Here is a 13,895-nt window from a genome sequence, read left to right as displayed (position 1 = left end):
CAGGCGCAACACACACGCACACGCTGGAGCCAGGCGCAACACACACGCACACGCTGGAGCCAGGCGCAACACACACGCACACGCTGGAGCCAGGCGCAACACACACGCACACGCTGGAGCCAGGCGCAACACACACGCACACGCTGGAGCCAGGCGCAACACACACGCACACGCTGGAGCCAGGCGCAACACACACGCACACGCTGGAGCCAGGCGCAACACACACACACGCACGCTGGAGCCAGGCGCAACACACACGCACACGCTGGAGCCAGGCGCAACACACACGCACACGCTGGAGCCAGGCGCAACACACACGCACACGCTGGAGCCAGGCGCAACACACACGCACACGCTGGAGCCAGGCGCAACACACACGCTGGAGCCAGGCGCAACACACACGCACACGCTGGAGCCAGGCGCAACACACACGCACACGCTGGAGCCAGGCGCAACACACACGCACACGCTGGAGCCAGGCGCAACACACACGCACACGCTGGAGCCAGGCGCAACACACACGCACACGCTGGAGCCAGGCGCAACACACACGCACACGCTGGAGCCAGGCGCAACACACACGCACACGCTGGAGCCAGGCGCAACACACACGCACACGCTGGAGCCAGGCGCAACACACACGCACACGCTGGAGCCAGGCGCAACACACACGCACACGCTGGAGCCAGGCGCAACACACACGCACACGCTGGAGCCAGGCGCAACACACACGCACACGCTGGAGCCAGGCGCAACACACACGCGCACGCTGGAGCCAGGCGCAACACACGCACGCACGCTGGAGCCAGGCGCAACACACGCACGCACGCTGGAGCCAGGCGCAACACACGCACGCTGGAGCCAGGCGCAACACACACACGCGCACGCTGGAGCCAGGCGCAACACACACACACGCTGGGGCCAGGCGCAACACACACGCTGGGGCCAGGCGCAACACACACGCACACGCTGGAGCCAGGCGCAACACACACGCACACGCTGGAGCCAGGGGCAACACACACGCACACACACGCTGGAGCAACACACACGCACACGCTGGATCCAGGCGCAACACACACGCACACGCTGGATCCAGGCGCAACACACACGCACAATCCAGGCGCAACACACACGCACGCGCTGGGGCCAGGCGCAACACATACACACACGCTGGAGCCAAGCACAACACACACACACTGTCACTACAGCCATGTACTGAGCACCGTGTAATCTTAAAACTCTAATAATAATGAAAACCCTCTCCCTTGCCGCTCACACCGAGCTCCCTCCTTACCTGCAGGGACCTGGATGTTTTGCAGTATATGTCCTGTTGCTTGAGGCGCTTTCATTTGCGGGGTAGAGAGGGTGATCCTTTGCACGGTGGCGGGGGGAGCCCGGGGGGCCAGGCTGCCTGTTGCCGGAGCAGCCGCCGGGGAAGGAGCGAGCAGGCCGCCTGCGCCTGGATTGGGCCCGGCCTGATTTTGACGGACATGATCGGTGAGCAGAACAACTTTGAGAGCGGGAGACGGGGCAGAGGCGGAGATGGACGAGGAGACGGCGGCGGCTCTGCTCACCGGCTCCAGGGCAGAGAGGCCGAGCCGCTGAGCGGCGGGCGGGACGTGCGCCCCGCCGTTAGCAAGCGGCGCTAGCAGCGCCGGCCCGTTAGCGGCCGCGGGCGGCGGGGCGGGGGAGCTGAGGCCGCTGCTGGGCTGGGGCGAGGGAGTGTTGTTGGCGGCGGTGAGGATCGGGGCCGGGGCGGGGAGCAGGCCGCCGTTCTCCGGGCCCGCCGGCCGCGCCATTTTGGGGGGTGGGCCTGTTGCAGGCGGGCACACATCCAGTGTCCCGGGGGGGGGGGGGGGGGGAGAGAGAGGCGGGTCTCGCCGGCCCCCCTTTTAACCCATAGTTGCCCCCGGGGCTGGGGGGAGTCGCTCCTTTTATTCCACCCTGGCAACGGGGCCGGGACGGCCGCCCATGGCTCTCTCAGTCTCTCCTCAATAAAAGACTCGCTGTACCGGCGCCGCCATCTTAACACGACGCATGGGTCGCGAACACGCATGCGCCGCTAGCCTTTCCATGGCCTTTGGTGGGTTAACGCGCATGCGCTGCCGTCTTTCCGTGACGCCAAGCGCTTTAATGCGCATGCGTTGCCGTCTTTGTGTGACGCGTAGCGCTTTAATGCGCATGCGCTGTCGTACGCCGATGACGTTTACGGGCGTGACGCGCCTGCACCGCCGTCGGGTTTATTGAATGCGCATGCGTTGCGCTGACGGCAGCCGGGATTCCCCTCCCGGCCTCGCCCGCTGATTGGTGGAGAGTCAGAATCCGGAAGCGTGAAGCTCCTGCAAGTCGCATTGCACAGCACCGGCTAACTGTGCAGGAGCTCCCACCTGCAGCGTGCATTTATACTATCTCCTTTAACTTAGCAAAGCGTCCCCATTACTCAGCGCCGCATGCACCCGTTGCATTCAAGGAGCTTCCCACAACCGCTTGCCTATTATCTGTCCTGGGACCAATATTTATCCCTCAACCACCATAACAAAAATAGAGGCTGAAGGGATGTAACCTGTCACCCCTGATCCTCTCTAACTTTTACCACTGCACAATAGAGAGCATGCTGACGAACTGTATCACAGTATGGTATGGCAGCTGTAGCTACTATGACCGGAAAGCCCTGCAGCGGGTAGTCAAAACTGCCCAACGCATTACCGGCACCCGGCTACCGACCATAGAGCACATACACCAGAAACACTGTTTACGGAGGTCACGGACCATCATCAAAGACCCTACCCACCCCAGCCACAGTCTGTTCACACTCCTGCCATCTGGGAGACACTACAGATGCATTTGCACCCGAACGACCAGATTTAGGAACAGCTTCTTTCCCAGGGCTGTCATCCGACTGAACTCCACAAATGAACTCTTAAAGCCTGCACATCTGCCAATGCACTTTATTATGGTTATGTTAATGTATTACAGGCCAAATGAATGGTGAATGTTTAAATGTCTTAATCTAAATGTACACTCTCGGGAGCCGCAAGCCTACATTTCGTTGTACTGCACTTGTGCACTAACAATGACAAAGTTGATTATGATTATATTATCTGCTCATTATCACACTGCTGTTTGTGGGAGCTTGCTCTGCGCAGATTGGCTGCCACGTTTTTCCACATTACAATAATGACTCCACTTCAAAAGTACTTCATTGGCCGTAAAGCAATTTGGGACGTCCAGTGGTCATGAAAGGCGCTATATAAACACAAGTCTTTCTATCTCCTTTAACTTAATATAAAACGTCCCCATTACTTAACACCGCATGCACCAACGGCATTCAAACAGCTTCCAACAACCGCTTGCATTTGTGGGAATGGTAGTATACTGGTTGTTACTGGTCTTGTAATCCAGAAGCCTGCCCTAATGATGTAGAGACACGAGTTAAAATCCCACCACTGAATTTAATTCAGTTCATTTAATAAAAAGTATCAGTAATGGTGACCATAAAAACCTATCTGGTTCACTAATGCCCTTGAGGGGAGGAAATCTGCCGTCCTTACCCGGTCTGGCCTATCTGTGACTTGAGACCCACAGCAATGTGGTTGACTCTTAACTGTCCTCTGAAATAACTCAGCAAGCCACCCAGGCTTCAAGGAGGTGGCTGAGGGCAATTAGGAATGGGCAATAAATGTTGGCGTTCCAGAGAATGAATATAAAGAAAACTCATTGTTGGTTTATCTGTAATTGTAACTCCTCACTTGCCAGACTGCACAAACAATTGTTTAATGAGTACAAACAAACAAACAAAAATTTCAAATACAGCCCTGGAGTCTTTTATTTGACATCCTACAAACAGAATTCAATCTTTTTTTAAACCAATGCACAACTGTAACTCCAAATGTGTGCACAGAAAATGTGCAGATTAACTAAATTAACACTAGAAAAAGTAACAAAACACATCAAACCATACAATGTAATTGCAAGATATGAAATACTACTTTTTTGTAAACACAGCTTTCTCTTGACACCACTTTAAAAAGTTGTGACGCAACAATATTATTTTATCCCTAACTTTCTCGCTTCAACTGAAGGCAGTGACTTAGGCTGGAGTGCAGTTCAAAGTCACTGGTGGCTCGTCCATCCCTTGCCCAAATAGCTGTTCTTGTTCAAGAACTTAAGACAGCGAAAGCTGGTTGTCCATTTGCCCACAGGTGGACGTCAGTCTGATCTTGTCCACTCACGCACCATTTTCAGCAGCAACCACTTGATGAGGATCAGAAGTGGGAACCAATGTTCCCTTGATGCCTGGCAGCAGTGCATAGCTCCAAAAAAGACAACATTGGTGGGAACCCAGACTCATTTTACCACGCCCCGCCCCCAACTCCCCAAGCCAAGGGCAACTGCAGTGCCCTCCAATACTGCCAAAATCAAACTCAACACAGACCAGGGACTGGATATTAGTGAACATTATGTGTCAGTGCGACACCTCACAGTGCATTTAACCGTTTATCAGCAGGGAAAGGGGGATAAAGTGCAATCTTTTTGTTTTGCCAACTTTTCTCGCCCTCTGTCCCTGAAGGGGGTTAAGTGTTCACTTGGTTACGGTGCCACAATCACCAGACTCCCTCCTTAGTCTGAGGGAACATTATTTATACCTTACTCTTCACGGCGTGTGTTGGCAGGCTGTTTGACTGCAAAGGACAGACCTCTGTTGAGCTGCGTCACGGACTTGCCCGCTTGCCCACGTCAGCACCTCCAAGCAGGGATTGCTGCTTTAACAGTCCGCAATGGGAACACTGGTTGGATTTCCCCCCCGCCCCCCCAGGGGCTGAATGTAGTGACCCCATCACTTCCCCGCTGAGCTCTGCTGATGTGGCGCAGGCCTTCCTGCTCGCTACGGTTCAGCTACTCAGAGCCTTCAGGAGAGCGCCGATTTACTTTTCAAGCCTTCAATTCCACGCTGAGTCGCGGATTGCCTGATATTTTTTTCAACTTTACAGTTGTCATTCGACAACAGGGCCAGGATGAAGATCATTTGATGTAAAATGAAGAGAAGCGTGCATCTTTATTATGGCCACATTGTTGACCAACTGGTGTTTAAAAAAAAGTGAACAAATATCATTAATGTTAAACTGCTCCATCCTGGTAATTTTACACAATTAAGAAAATGCCACATTGCTGCAGGCTGCTGCATCTTTTAATTCAGTCTCCCTCAGAACTCCCTCCCTCACAGCACTGTGGGAGCACCTTCACCACACAGACTGCAACGGTTCAAGGCGGCGGCTCACCACCACCTTCTCTAGGGCGATTAGGGATGGGCAATAAATGCCAGCTTTGCCAGCGACGCCCACATCTCCATTACAAATTTAAAAAAAAAAAATCTTCTGATGCCATGAAATGCAGCTCCTGATCTCATTTGGATGGGGATTCTCCAGTGCACTGGTGCGAAGAGCAGCACTGGTTGCATCTTGGAAGCAGCTTACCCTGGGGACTTCAGCCACAGCAGGGAGAAAGGAAAAGAAAAAAACTAATCGACAAAGAAAAGTCAGCCATTTAATATTTTGTGTCTCGCCATGCAGCTTTAAACGTTGGATCAAAACTAATATCTATTTGCAGCATTAAAATTACTATTTGTACACGTTTCAGAATTAGGTTTTCTTTTGTTTCTTCTTCTCGGTTTCTTCCTCCTTTTCCTTTTCAATTTCTGCGACGAAGGATTCTATTTCTTTCGCATCAAGGAGCTGTGAAAAGGGAACGTTGCAGTCTTATTTGCCGCTGAACGACGCAAGTATTCACTCACTTTACAATATTAGCATTGGGGTCAAAAACCAGGGGGCAGAGATTTAAAATCATTGGTAGAAGGATTAGAGGGGAATTGAAGAGAACTTTTTTTCACCCAGAGGGTGGTGGGGGTCTGGAACTCTCTGCCTGAATTTAAAAAGTACTTGGATATGCACTTGAAGTGCCGTAACCTTCAGGGCTACGGACCAAGAGCTGGAAAGTGGGATTAGGCTGGGTAGCTCTTTGTCGGCCGGCACAGACACGATGGGCTGAACGACCTCCGTCTGTGCTGTAAATTTTAATGATTCTATACATAGGTGTCCACGATTCCATCGCCATGGAATTTCTCCCGTCCCCCGATCACCGCCACAACAGTTGATCATTGTCATTGCATTGGAGCCAATACAAGTACCTGGCGTTTTGACTCCAAATGATGTAAAGTGACTCAAATCTTCTAATCCTTACTGAACTGTAGATCCTCAATCCCTGTGCAGCTCAAACTTGTCCTACGAGTTTACTGTTTGGATTCAGAACAAAAGGTATTTTTTCCCCCACTATTTAACAATTCGATCTCATTTAAGGGTTGTGAATCTTTGGAATTCTCTACCCCAAAGGGCTGTGGATGCTGAATCATTGAGTATATTCAAGGCTGAGAGATTTTTGGACTCTATGGGAATCAAGAGATGTGTGGATCGGGTGGGAAAGTGGAGTTGAGGTCGATGATCAGCCATGATCTTAGTGAATGGCGGAGCAGGCTCGAGGGGCCGAATGGCAGAATCCTGCTCCTAATTCGTATGTTCTTAACCTATAGCTGTCTCGTATGGCTTGGTGAAAAGTCAGGTGAAGGCAGTCAATTGTTGAATGTCAATTATAAAGTACTGTGCACAGTTCTGGTCTCCATATTATAAAAAGGACACAGAGGCAGTGAAGAAGGTGCAAAAAAGATTTACTTGAATGATGCCAGAACGGAGAGGTTATACCCATCAGGAAAGATTGAACAGGCTGGGACTCTTGTCTCTCGAAGAGAGAAGGCTGAGGGGTGACCTGATGGATTCGGAATGGGTTTGATAGGGTAGAGGTAGAGAAAATGTTTCCATTTGCAGGTGAGACCAGAACTAGGGGCCATAAATATAAGACGGTCACCAATAAATCCAATAGGGAATTCAGGAGAAACGTCTTTACCCAGAGAGTGGTGAGAATGTGGAACTCGCTACCACAGGGAGTGGTTGAGGCGAATAGTATAGATACATTTAAGGGGACGCTGGATAAACACATGAGGGAGAAAGGAATCGAAGGATATGTTGATAGGGTGAGATGAAGAGGAGTGGGAGGAGGCTGGTCTGGAGCGTAAACACCGGCACGGAGCAGTTGGGCCGAATGGCCTGTTCCTGTGCTGTAAATACTGAGTAACTTTGTGATCATCACTGTGAACAGCTAAGTAGTATATGCTGATCAGAGAGGCTAGCACAATAAACTGATTTCAGAATGCCTAACTTGTCAAAAGAAAAGACATCAATTCAGATCTGTATTTACTACGGTGCATTATAAAAAATATTATACTCCAGATTGAGACGCCTTCAAACTCTGGACAGGCTTACCGCAGAATTTAGATTCTCACTCCAGAGAGCTCGTCTCAGAAATTAGCCTCGAGGTGCTGCAGAATTCTAGGGATTGTGATCATGAACCGCCCCCACCCTCGGCCACAGGTAATCAAATATAAATGTTATACAATCTCTACCCCTTCTGGGCAGATGTCAGCACTCATCATCTCGCTCAGCCATTCCTCCTCCCCCATCTTCAGACCTTTCGTCCCAGAGTTTGGCATCGCCTAATCGCTACTTTGTGAAATATCTCATCTTTCTTTCACTCCTTTCTACGTGGCAGTGCTGTGTATGGGGTTTCAAACCGCTTTCCCAATTTTATTTATTGTTTAAACAAGAAGAGTCCTGAACAATGTCCGTCAGTGACATCAAGTACAAGTCATTACGTGAAGACATGCAAAAGACAACAAAACTGCCCAACAGACTCCACAGTACACTGTGGAAAATAACATTTAAAATAATTGACTTCGAGCCAGTAATTTCACTGCAGGATTTAAATAGTAGTTATAAATCATTTAATGTCCTTTCACAGTGTCATGTGAACTCCAAGATGAATGCTGCCTTGTAATCATTCTCGTTTATCCTCGGTTCTTCAAGAGTGCAAAAACAAACCCACTGATTAACCAGAACACCCTCCCCCTCACAGGCTACAACATAAATTGATAGGTATCCCAAACGCACTTGCTGCGCCTTTTTATTTTAAGAGGCAGGGTACGGCGGTTAGGCATTAGTAGAATGAGAGAAACTTACAGCACAGAGGGCTCTGCTGCATTCAATCCCGACGCTGGGGATGCCACTCTCAACCTTTCTCCAAACAGAGCACATCACATACCCTGAATCCTGTCCGTCAACCAACTTTCTATCCAAACTGCTATATTTCTTCTTACACCCGTACGCCAGAGTTTTTCTAATATTATCGAATATCTTCTGAAAATCCACACGTAATACATCTACTGCATTCCCTTCGTTGAGTCATAACGGCACAGAAGGAGGCCGTTCGGCCCATCGAGTCCATGCCGGCTCTCTGTAGAGCGATCTAGTCAGTCCCATTCCCCCGCTCTTTCCCCGTAGCCCTGCAAGTTTACTTCCCTCAAGTGCCTATCCAGTCTCCCCTTGAAAACATTGAGTGTCTCCGCTTCCACCACTTCCGTCGGCAACGAGTTCCAGGTCCTCACCACTCGCTGCATAACAAAGATTTTCCTCACATCCCCCCCTGTATCTCTTGCCCAAAACCTTAAATCTGTGTCCCCCTAGTCCTTGTACCATCACTAATCCAATTAATCACATTAAAAAAAAGATCAAATTTGTCACATACAACTCGCCTTTAACAAATCCGTGTGGCTGCCCTCGATTACTCCATGCATTTCTAAATCCGAACTAATTTTTATCTTGCATTCTGGATTACAAGAATTTGCCTACAATTGACATTAAACTAACAGACTCTCCTGTCTTGAACAAGGACCCGACAATGGCTACGCTCAGAACCAACAGCATAATTTGCATGTTTGAGGATTAAGAAAACTGGTCAGATGCCCAGCGGTCTCCTCCCGGACTTCCTTTAACACCCATGGGGCAATCTCATCAGGGCAGGATGACTTGTCCACCTTGGGTTCTCCTAATCTTCTCAGAACCAATTCCTCTTCGACAATTGCTTCATGTTTCCAGTACACCCATTTCCTTGAGCAGAGAGGTCACTAACCAGGGGGCAGAGGTTTAAAGTAATGGGTAGAAGGATTAGAGGGGAGTTGAGGAGAACTTTTTTTCACCCAGAGGGTGGTGGGGGTCTGGAACTCACTGCCTGAAAGGGTGGGAGAGGCAGAAACCCTCATCACATTTCAAAAGTAACAGAAAATGCCGGAAACACTCAGCAGGCCAGGCAGCATGCGTGGAGAGAGAAACGGTTCATTTTTCAGGTCGACGACCCTTCGTCAGAACTGGAAAAAAGTTGGGAGTTCTGACGAAGGGTCAGCGACCTGAAACGTTAACTCTGTTTCTCTCTTCACGGATGCTGCCTGACCTGCCGAGTGTTTCCAGCATTTTCTGCTGTTATTACAGATTTCCAGCACCCACAGTATTTTGCTATTGTATTAACATGTAAAAAGTTTTTGGATATGAACTTGAAGTGCCGCAACCTACAAGGCTACAGACCAAGAGCTGGAAAGTGGGATTAGGCTGGACAGACACGATGGGCCGAATGACCTCCTTCTGTGCCGTAAATGTCTATGATTCTAAACACCTACATTGTCACTTACACCATAATTTGTAAAAACTGACAGAAAATATTTAAAAGTTACATCATCCTTTACAATTAGACTCAACCCCTCATCACTAATCAACCTTACCCTCTCTAACTATTGATTTACTTATTAATACACTTATAAAAGCTTTTTCTATTTCCCACTACATTTTCCCTATCCCTCATGGTTGTCTAGTCTTAGCCCCAATTTTACCACAAGCCTCCGTTTTAAGTTTGTTTGGTTTTAATCTCTTGTTATTCACAGAACTCTGTTCTTTTCACCTTTATACAGGAATAGTGATTTCATGTTCTATCCAGTTCATGTTTGCAGATTTCCCGCTGCTGATCGGTCAGCCTGCTAGTATTCAACACAATTCTTGACCCCAGCTTTCCCTCAGGTGAGACACAAGGAGTCTATTCACACAACGCACATGGGAGTCTGTGTTGCGCAACACATAGCCAGGTTACAGACAATTTCTCAGGATCAGACCGAACGATAACAAGTGGTACCCTACATTTTTCTGCATTCTGTTGGTATTCCAAGTTTTTAATAAGCCTCTCCACCTGCATTCTCTTATATCTCTGGTTTGTGCAAATTTTATATATAGATTCCAGCGAGACCATTGTGACAAAAACATACTTTGTCAACATTAAAATTTTGATTTGTACTCTTGATAACCACAACATAAGAACATAAATAGGAGCAGGAGTTGGCCATTCGGCCCCTCGAGCCTGCTCCGCCATTCAGTAAGATCATGGCTGATCTTCGACCTCAACTCCACTTTCCTGCACTATCCCCATATCCCTTGATTCCCTTAATATTCAAAAATCTATCACTCTCTGTCTTGAATATACTCAACGACTGAGCCTCCACAGCCCTCTGGGGTAGAGAATTCCAAAGACTCACCGCCCTCTGAGTGAAGAAATTTCTCCTCATCTCAGTCCTAAATGGCCGACCCCTTATTCTGAGACTGTGACCCCTGGTTCTAGACTCCCCAGCCAGGGGAAACATCCTCCCTGCATCTACCCTGTCAAGCCCTGTAAGAATTTTGTACGTTGCAATGAGATCACCTCTCATTCTTCTAAACGCTAGAGAATATAGGCCTAGTCTACTCAATCTCTCCTCATAGGACAATCCCCACATCCCAGGAACCAGTCTGGTGAACCTTCGTTGCACTCCCTCTATGGCAAGTATATCCTTCCTTAGGTAAGGAGACCAAAGCTGTACACAATACTCCAGCTGTGGTCTCACCAAGGCCCAATGTAATTGTAGCAAGACTTCCTTACTCTTATACTCCAACCCCTTTGTAATAAAGACCAACATACCATTTGCCTTCCCAACTGCTTGCATGAGAGGGTTAGAATCTCATTGGCACACAAGGTATTTCTCAAAGAAAGAACCACAAGCTCGTAGACCAGACAGTCCAGAAGTGAGCTTCACAAGGTGTGTAATGCTGAGGAAAGCAGAGTGTGATGTTTAAGGTGCTAATTTTCGTTATATGACCATAGATTTCACCACCAATGACTGACTATTTAATATTGAGAAGGGAAATGCAGTCTTTTCTTTCAGTATAAGTATAAATGGCAGAGCAGGCTCGAGGGGCCAAATGGCCTACTCTTGCTCCTATTTCTTATGTTCTTCTGATTTCCCTTTCCTAAATCCATGTTGACTCTGCCCACTCCTATTATTTGGCCGGATATTCCGATCCCTACGGGTGTGTGCGTGCTGTGTATTCACCCGTAGGGACATTGGAAATGCCGGTTTTAAGCGTGCACTGCGCATGCGCTGGAAACCAGCATTTCCGATCTGTCAAGAAAGCTCTGGACAGATCCTCCGGCTGCCCTGGAGAAGGGCCTTTACGGGCGGATAGTTCTGCTTTTTGGAGACCCTCCGCCCACAGAAAACACTTACAATTCTTGCGCCTGGTAAAAGCCTGCGTAAGGCCTGCTTTTACCAGGGTAACAGTTGAAAAACGCAAAAAAAAAATTTTTTCCACTGATTTATCATTTAAAAATACATTAAAAAAAATATTTTGAGCCCCTTAAAAAACTTTAATTATTTTTTTCAAAAATTTTTGTTTAAAATAGTAAATTTATTGGACTTCCAATTCATTTAAAAAATGTGATTAAAAAAAAAAGTATTTAAAGTTTTACTGTTTTTTCATTGATCTCCATTCATATATTTGATAGGTCTTGCCGTCAAATGTATGAAGGGAGATTCCCTTCTGTGATTGGCTCCCCATGGCCCACGTGATCCCAGGGACGCTGCGAACTACCTGCGCTTCTGGGATACGTGGGCCCTGCACACCGGCAGTTTGGAGAGGCCCAGCAGCGGAATTGTGCGCCTCCCGGGAGCCCTCCGGTCAGGGCGCAGATTTTCCCAGATCAGAGTCCTCCGCCCGCGGGAGGCCTGTGATCGGAATATCTGGGCCATTATTTTCTAAGTGCCCTGTTACCACCTCCTTAATAATAGACTCCAGCATTTTCCCTACTGCTAATGTCGGGCTAACTGGTCTGTAGTTCCCCGTTTTCTCTCTCCCTCCTTTATTAAATAGTGGGGTTACATTTGCTACCTTCCAATCCATGGGAACAGTTTTAGAACCTATGGAATTTTGGAAAATGACAACCAATGCATCCACTATCTCTATAGCCACCTCTTTCAAAACCCTAGGATGTAGGCCATCAGGTCCAGGGAATTTATTGGCTTTCAGTCCCATTAATTCCTCCAGTATTTTTTTTTACTAATACAGGTAGACTATCCTTTATCCGAAAACCTCGGGACCAGCCGTGTTTCAGTTTTCGGAAAATTTCGGATTTCGGAAGGTATTTTATAAGACTGGGAAATTTGTCGGGGGTGGGTCGGCGGGGGTCCGCGGGGGGGTCGGCGGGAGGTCGTCGGCGGGGGTCGGGGTCGTGCGCCACTCTGGTCATGTCGTGCGCACGACTTACGCTGAACGAAAAAACCTTCGGTTTTTAGAGGGTTTCGGTTTTCGGAAGTTCGGATAAAAGGTAGTCTACCTGTACTAAGTTCTTCCAGTTCCTCATTCTTGCTAGACCCTTGCTTCTCCACTATTTCCGGGAAGTCTTTTGCGTCTTCTTCCGTGAAGACAGACACAAATATTTGTTTAATTTCTCCGCCATTTCCTTATTCCCCATTATAACTTCTCCTGTCTCAGCCTGTAAGGGACCCACGTTCATTTGCGCTAATCTCTTCCTTTTTACATACCTATAGAAGCTTTTAGTCTGTTTTTATGTCTCTCGCTAGTTTACTCTCATATTCTATTTTCCCTTTCTTTATCAATTTCTTTGCTGAATTCTAAAATCCTCCCAATCATCAGGCTCACTGCTCTTTTTGGTATAACTTTAAAGGGATTTGGATTGTATTCTGCTTAACCAGAAAGTCTGTTCTGAATATCCAGCCAGCAGAAAGTTTCTGAGTTTTGAAGTTCGTACCAGAACAGGAGGGAAGCTGAAAGGAATCCTGTCAGTTGTTTCTTCTCCCACCACCCTGCAAGAGTTAAATGATGGCCCAATCATCTGTATACGAACGGGGGGCCACGGTGGCATAGTGGTTAGCACTGTTGCCTCACAGCGCCAGGGACCCGGGTTCAAATCCGGCCTCGGGCGACTGTCTGTGTGGAGTTTGCACATTCTCCCCGTGTCTGCGTGGGTTTCCTCCGGGTGCTCCGGTTTCCTCCCACAGTCCAAAGATGTGCGGGTTAGGATGATTTGGCTATGATAAATTGACCCTTAGTGTTAGGGGGGATTAAATACGTGGGGTTACGGGGATAGGGTGGGATATGTGTCGGTGCAGGCTCGATGGGCCGAAACGGCCTCTATCTGCACTGTGGGGATTCTGTGATAAGTGAATGAGAGATAGAGAAAGTCTTACATTTCTATAGTGTCTTTCACGTCCCGAAGCGCATTACAGGTAAGTAAGGTTTGTTTTTAAAAAGTGCAGTCACTGCTGTAATGTAGGAAACGCGGCTGCCAATTTGCGCACAGCAAGCTCCAGCACACAGCAATGACATAATGACCAGATCATCTATTTTCGAGCACTGGGGATAACTCCCCAGGGTCTTTTTTGAAAGACCGCGGGATCTTTTACCCCCACCCAAGGGGGCAGACGGGGCCTCGGTTTAACCTCTCATCCGAAAGACGGCACACCTCCGACAGTGCAGCGATCCCTCAGCATTGCACTGTCAGCCTAGATTGTATGCCGCCGTCCCTCGAGTGGGACTTGAACCCACAACTTTCTGACTCGGAGGCAAAAGTGAGCCACGGCT

General features: G+C 48.5%; 2 protein-coding genes across 2 annotated transcripts in view; both read right to left on the bottom strand.

Annotated features, from left to right (window-relative positions):
- LOC147114518 (transcription initiation factor TFIID subunit 4-like) overlaps positions 1-2,093 on the bottom strand; it is a 160,785-nt gene extending 158,692 nt beyond the window's left edge. Inside the window, exon 1 of the mRNA XM_085992249.1 lies at positions 1,295-2,093. Coding sequence (XP_085848375.1) covers positions 1,295-1,799 — 505 coding nt within the window. The 5' untranslated portion in view covers positions 1,800-2,093. The remainder of the gene's footprint in view (positions 1-1,294) is intronic.
- Positions 2,094-3,808: 1,715 nt separating this feature from the next.
- Positions 3,809-13,895, bottom strand: part of psma8 (proteasome 20S subunit alpha 8) — a 36,979-nt gene continuing 26,892 nt past the window's right edge. The window contains exon 7 of the mRNA XM_085992248.1: positions 3,809-5,732. Coding sequence (XP_085848374.1) covers positions 5,640-5,732 — 93 coding nt within the window. The 3' untranslated portion in view covers positions 3,809-5,639. The remainder of the gene's footprint in view (positions 5,733-13,895) is intronic.

Source organism: Somniosus microcephalus, chromosome 7 (genome assembly GCF_052327205.1).
Source record: "Somniosus microcephalus isolate GS21.2 chromosome 7, FLI_Smic_1.0, whole genome shotgun sequence".
Lineage (NCBI taxonomy): Eukaryota > Metazoa > Chordata > Chondrichthyes > Squaliformes > Somniosidae > Somniosus > Somniosus microcephalus.
This window is presented reverse-complemented; position numbering and strand designations above follow the sequence as displayed.